At 35.4% G+C, this 6767-nt stretch overlaps 1 protein-coding gene across 1 annotated transcript in view; it reads right to left on the bottom strand.

The window, feature by feature from the left end:
• Positions 1-5931, bottom strand: part of LOC108910500 (glutamate receptor ionotropic, kainate 2-like) — a gene marked incomplete at its 3' end in the record, with an annotated part of 15750 nt that extends 9819 nt beyond the window's left edge. The window contains exons 1-6 of the mRNA XM_023455249.1: positions 5687-5931; positions 3277-3423; positions 2841-3201; positions 1295-1436; positions 1027-1164; positions 492-647 (exon numbers count right to left, since the gene is read on the bottom strand). Coding sequence (XP_023311017.1) covers positions 492-647; positions 1027-1164; positions 1295-1436; positions 2841-3201; positions 3277-3423; positions 5687-5774 — 1032 coding nt within the window. The remainder of the gene's footprint in view (positions 1-491; positions 648-1026; positions 1165-1294; positions 1437-2840; positions 3202-3276; positions 3424-5686) is intronic.
• Between the last annotated feature and the right edge of the window lie 836 nt (positions 5932-6767).

Raw genomic sequence — 6767 nt, 5'->3', positions numbered from 1 at the left:
GCTTTCAAAAGAAATATTACTCAACCCCCAATGCCATTTAAATATTTTGGGGTGATGCTTACCCTTGCTTGGGGGTGAAAGTGGCGGAGTCAAAAATACCAGCAAAGAATGTCCCCCTTTAATCTAAAATCGACGGGTCGAAGCGTGTTTCTACAATCTTGATGCAGTTCCTGAAAATGTCTCTGTTTTGTTTTCATTTGGCCACCCTGTATAAAGAAATAACCAGGAAAAGAATATCGGCAAAGAAAAGCTTGTGAAGTTTAATAATTTCTGTGAGGTTATTAACAAACAGTAAAAATAAAAGGGTCCAAGATTGGAATCCTGAGGGACACCTGAAGCAGCTTCAAATACCTGAGATTTAAATCCATTATAGGCAACAATAAAATCGATTTTTTGACAGCTGTAAACCGTAGTGAATTTATCGGATATCCTAAATTCTGCTAATCTAGTAAATATAAGTAAGTTTTACATGCTTTTAGTTTAATACTCACTTCTTTCATGTAAGCGGCAAAGGCATATCCATATTCGGACATTATTTTTTCATGACAACTGATGGGATTAGTCTTTATATTCCTTTCGGTGTAATAATGGTGTGTAATAGACTGGGTGATGTATTGCAGAGCATCGTAAAAAAGCACTGTTTCCGTCTGCAAATCAAATTAAACCGATTTGTTGTAGTTGTATAAACATATTTTGAGATATTTACATGTTTCCCAGTTATTCTTATTTCTAAACAGAGACAACTACTGGTCTATTTTTAATGACAGTCCATATTTATAATGGCTGTTTCTTTAAATCAATGTTAACTATGACGCACACAAAAAAAAATCATGTACTTTTAAACAGAGCGTTATGACCCGCTGAAGACGATGAAGCCAACGGAAAAGCTCCCACACGTCAGGATTTTTTCCTAACTTATAGCTCTAACAATAAAAAAAAATTGAGCATTATTAAAATGGAAAATGTAAACTAATAAAAAGTAATATGAGCCCTAAACTTAAAGAAAGGACGTGTTAAATGACTTACTTTGATTTGTTTCATTTCAAGGCCGTCTTTCGACCCCGTTATGATGTTCTTAAAGTCTTCACGGTTGTAATCGAAGAGCCTTATGGTAGTTATGTTTGCTGCAGTGTCCAGTTCTCCATAATTCAAAGTATGTGCGTCCTGTAATTTTGGAGGAAGAAATGAGATGGAAGACCAACAAATTAATGAGATTGTTAAAAATGGTTAAGCAAGTCGTTGGTTTGACATACATAACAAATGATTAAACAATATGGAATATGAAGTAACTTACCAGTGACGTCAAAAGATAGTTATTACGCGAATTTAGTAAATTTTGATCTTTAGCCTGTTTTAGAAACGGTATAATTCTTTCTGTTTTACAATCCAAAATTATATTGTCTCCCCAACCATTTTTAATTTCTTTTAACAAAGATCTAGAACAAAAAAAATTAATTACAGTATGTGAAATACAACTTCATATTGTTTGAATTTGTTTCAAGTATATTTAATGGTCAGAACAATTATTTTAATCCCATTGTTTTTAGTTACAAAAAATATGTACCCATATACTTTTTTATTTAGTAAATAACATGCTGAATATCCAAAATAAATAAAAGCTTGTTTATTTCACTAAAATATAGTTGCAAGCATTAATGACAAGAATTTTTAAGTGGCATGGTACAAAAGCAACACAGTCCCACGGCAAAAAAGTGTGATAGACTAGACTCCTAGACTCAAACGTTTGACGAAGGTTATTTGAAGGTCAATTCTTGTTTTTTTGATGGCAATACAATTTCTGTCCCTGGATTTTGACGGAATAAGAAATGTTACGCTAGGATACGTGGTTGATTTATTATGTAAGGTCAAGATCAAGGTTATTTGAAGGTCAATTCTTGTTTTTTTGATGGCAATACAATTTCTGTCCCTGGATTTTGACGGAATAAGAAATGTTACGCTAGGATACGTGGTTGATTTATTATGTAAGGTCAAGATCAAGGTTATTTGAAGGTCAATTCTTGTTTTTTTGATGGCAATACAATTTCTGTCCCTGGATTTTGACGGAATAAGAAATGTTACGCTAGGATACGTGGTTGATTTATTATGTAAGGTCAAGATCAAGGTTATTTGAAGGTCAATTCTTGTTTTTTTGATGGCAATACAATTTCTGTCCCTGGATTTTGACGGAATAAGAAATGTTACGCTAGGATACGTGGTTGATTTATTATGTAAGGTCAAGATCAAGGTTATTTGAAGGTCAATTCTTGTTTTTTTGATGGCAATACAATTTCTGTCCCTGGATTTTGACGGAATAAGAAATGTTACGCTAGGATACGTGGTTGATTTATTATGTAAGGTCAAGATCAAGGTTATTTGAAGGTCAACTCTTATTTTTTGAATGTAATACAATTTTTATCCCTGGATTCCAACATAGCAAAACATGTTACGTTCGGATACGTGGGTAATTAATTTAGTAAGGTCATGTTCAAGGTTATTTGAAGGTCAACTCTTATTTTTTGATGGTAATACAATTTGTGCCCCCAGATTCTGAAGGAGCGAGACATTTTGAGCATATGTTGCAGTTTGTTTTGAACTTATGCATTTAAAAATTACTGAATTTTGCTTTTACCTAAATTATTTTTAATACGTATGATTATTTCTTACACCCTTGTATGCTGTGCAAATACTAGTTCTAGCAACTTGAGAGCCTCTGTACTATTAAAAAAAGTGAAATGCGTTACATAATGCAGCGTCTATGATCTAGAGTTGGGAGACTGTTTTTAAGGTGATCTATTTTTATTAAAATTGGCTTAAACTGTTTTATGTCAAAAAGTTGCTACCTGTGGTCATTCCCAGCACCCAACTGTTTCACCAGAATGTTATTTTTCTCGCTGTCATGCTTGAAATCCCGGAGTTCAAGGATTCCCCGCATTCTCAAAAGCCCTTCCTCGCTTTCGTAGAGAATAACGGCGCTGCTCCACCGCAAACTTTTTACCACTTCTGCGAGCGCTTGCGCGTAGAGTTGGTCTTCTGGGAAAAAATTTACAACCATGTTAGTTCGTCTTGTGGTCGATGGTCTCCATGAGGTCATGATATAGGGCACTTCAAAGTGATCGCATATCGATTCTTGTACGGCTGACGTTAACGACTCGAAGCTTATCACTGCTGCCACTCCATTTCCGGCGTTCAACATTCCACACACTGAAAGGTTATAAGAATATCTTCAATATTTTCAGATACTTCCGGTTGTGTATGAAGACTAGTTTTGTTACTCACGAGTTTTGCTGGCTTCGAATGAGTCGACCTTGGAAATATTTTTAACATTGCTCTTGAAGAGGTCCTTCAAAATGTCCGCGTTCTTTTTGTGTAATGTGGAATTCAACGCAACCTCGAACTGATGATTTTCCTCACTCAGAAGTACTCCTTTAACCAGAAAATATGAAGTCATAAGAAATTGTGTATACAGGGTGTGTCGCATAAGAACGGACACAGAGCAAGGGCATGTAAGAAAATCCAAAATGCAACTTACCTTTATACTAAGCTGCACCACTCAGAAGTTATAGTTCTTGAAAGTGAAGTTTCAAATTTTGAAAAAAATCAATATATCAGTTATACTTGAACTTAGAAAAACCAAATTTGGTATACAGTGTGAGTGTGCCAAGAGCACACGATAATCGATAGTAAGTAGAGTTCAACTGGAAGCATTTCAAAGGGTTGATAAGGGATGATGCAGCATTAGGTAAATGTGTCAGAATTTTTTAACCCCCCAGCTTAGAATAAAGGTAAGTTGTGTTAAATCACCATATTTTGGGTTCTCCTACTTGCCTCTGCATGTATCGGTTTTTATGCGATACAACTGTACAAAACTATACAAAAAAGTTCTATCTTCGCTTTTTTTTTTTTGTAAATTTATTCAACAAAACTGAAGGCCGACCCTGTGTTATTTATTAAAAAATTTGGAAATATTTTTATGCTACCCGAGATGCAACAAGGTTAGGTTACATTGTCAAGAAATTTGTGCAGTCAACTGAATTGTATTTGCATTGAATTCATTATTCACTTAATTATTAAATATTAAGCATCGTCCATCGACCCATCAGTGTTAAAAAGTGAAAGATTCCAGACAAAAGTTTTTATTTTGTAATTCCACGACAGTCACAGTGTAATTTTTATAAAGAAGTAAAAAATAAGAATAGCGTGCCGATTACATTAAAAACGAGATTCATATTTTCATACTTTGTTTAATTTTTTAGTTTGTGCACAAACTAATTTTACAGTGAACCGAGACAACAATGCATTTACATTTTCCGAACGTGTCGATATGGTGTTAGTGTATGGTGCAGCCGGAGAAAATACGCTCGCGGCGACTAAGTTGTACCGGGAACGATGGCCACAACGTCACCCCCCCATGTGTAAATACAATCCTACAGTACCTTCAGCAGCTGCGAGATACGGGAAGTGTCATTCCTCGAGGAGAAGGACGTGGTCAGCAAGTGAACCTTAATGTTGAAGATGCAGTGTTGGAAAACCTTGACGAAGACCCCACAATTAGTACTCGACAACTCGCACAGCAAGTAGGAACCTCATCTCGTACCGTACATCGCATCTTAAGGCGCCAGCTGTTGCACCCCTATCATTTGAAACCAGTTCAACAGATTTTACCCCCGGATTGTGATCAATGAATACGTTTTTGCAGATGGTTTTTACGGCAATGTGCTAATCAAGTATACTTTCCTGCTAATGTTTGTGTAACAGATGAGGCGACATTTACACGTGATGACAATTTCTATAATATGTACAAAAGGGCCGATAAAAATCGTTACGCGATTAGGGAAACTCATTTTCAACATCGGTTCTCGGTAAATGTTTGGGCTGGCATAATAGGCGATGTACTTTCTTGTGGGTCCCTATTTCTTTGAAGGACAACTAAATAGACCAACATATGCTGACTTTTTGGAGAACCGGTTGCCTGAATTATTTTACGATGTGGAATTACAAGTTCGAGCACGTATGTTTTATTTTCAAGATGGGGCTACTCCACACAGTACTAGAGAAGTATCGACACTTTTGAATGAAATGTTTCCTCAGCGATGGATTGGACGCTTTGGTCCTGTGCCGTGGCCACCTCGGTCACCCGATCTAACTCCAATGGACTTTTATCTTTGGAGTCACTTGAAGTCATTGGTTTACAATACCCCGATTACTGCGGTGGAAGAGATAGAACTTTTTCCTATAAGACTCTTCTATTACAAATATCGTTAGGAAGCTCTAGTTTAATTTTTATAGACTATACACGCCACACCCTGTATAATTAAGGCTATTCATACTAGGAAAAAAAAGCATAGTAACTCTTTAACAAACAACGTGCGTTGGGTCGAACCGTAATTGATTTTCTGTTTCAGTTTTTCGAAAAACGATATAATAACCTTTTTGTGTCAAATTCAACACTCTCCAAACAGCAGAACCAGTTTTAACTAGTGGTATCGTGGGAAATAATTATTCTGCGGATTAAAGCCCTGCGCGACATTGAATTACACCAACAATATCAAGTAAATAGCTAAGATAATTCGTCAGTAGAACCATCAGACGTAAGATTTGTTCTAGCAAACTATTGTAGTGTGAAGCTGTCAAGTGAAGCTTTACTTTAACGATGTTAAATATTGAATTCACAATAGGAAAACCTTACCTATAGTTACATTCTGACTGGCCAGACAGAAATCTTGGTAAGCGACGAATGAAACGAGCCACAACACATTCTGAAGCACCGTCTTCATCTCGAACAAAACAAATCTTATCAAGTCACTTTTACATATGGTGCATATACGAATGTTGTGCTAGATACGTAGTATGACTAGAATGATGTTTCCTATTTAGTGTAGCGCCGGCTGGTATTTTATTTTAGTGGAGTTATAAATAGAGCTTGGTTTTTATTAGCTAAAGCGAAATATTCCTCAATATTATGAATAAAACAAATTAAAACAAATTAGAGTTGTTTTTATTATTACCACGCTGTTCCGGTTAATTAGATAACCTCTGTCGTCAGAACCGGTAAGGTTATCTTCGTCGAATACTTGCAACTTAAAATACATATAATTATCTTTCTGCTGTACGCATTTTTTTTCCAGAAGCAGAAACTGGGAGGATACCTGCACCATCGATTCATCTCTGTAAGTGAATAAAAAATCCTTTGTAAACATAGTTAGGCCAGTCATTATAGCTTTTTTTCGGGAAAAAAATACTATTAGAAGTTTCTCTGCGGAATATTGTTCAGAGACGTGTTATAAACAAAATATCAAAAAATCAACTCGAGACTAGTTGGGAAACTTTGTTAAAATAATGATCAAAATTATGGAAAAGTGTTTTTTTGACTCGCCTAAAAAAACTGTTATTCATAGAGAAAAAGGTTTATACAAAAAAGGTAGGTATTAAATAAATCTGTAAAATAAGACAAGTCCGATTAAATTCCGATAATTTGTTTATGCGCAAGAGCTCAAAAATGGTCGAAATTGTCCGCTTTTTTCAATTGCTAATAATTAATGCAATTTTCATCGCAGACACTTGTAATTCAGAATTTTTTAGGCTTTTTACACCCTTAATAAGTGGTAAAAATTTCAGCCCAAAAGCTTCATTGGTTTGACGTTGGCGGAATTTGTTATCTAAGAAGATGCTATTTTCAATTCATTTTTCCCAAGCTCACAGGCGTTGTAGGGTTTCGATCATTAGTTGTTTTTGTACCTAAATAGTTGTATTGACATATGCATTTACTG

This window comes from Anoplophora glabripennis, unplaced genomic scaffold, assembly GCF_000390285.2.
Source record: "Anoplophora glabripennis isolate ALB-LARVAE unplaced genomic scaffold, Agla_2.0 scaffold605, whole genome shotgun sequence".
NCBI classification, from domain to species: Eukaryota; Metazoa; Arthropoda; class Insecta; order Coleoptera; family Cerambycidae; genus Anoplophora; species Anoplophora glabripennis.
This window is presented reverse-complemented; position numbering and strand designations above follow the sequence as displayed.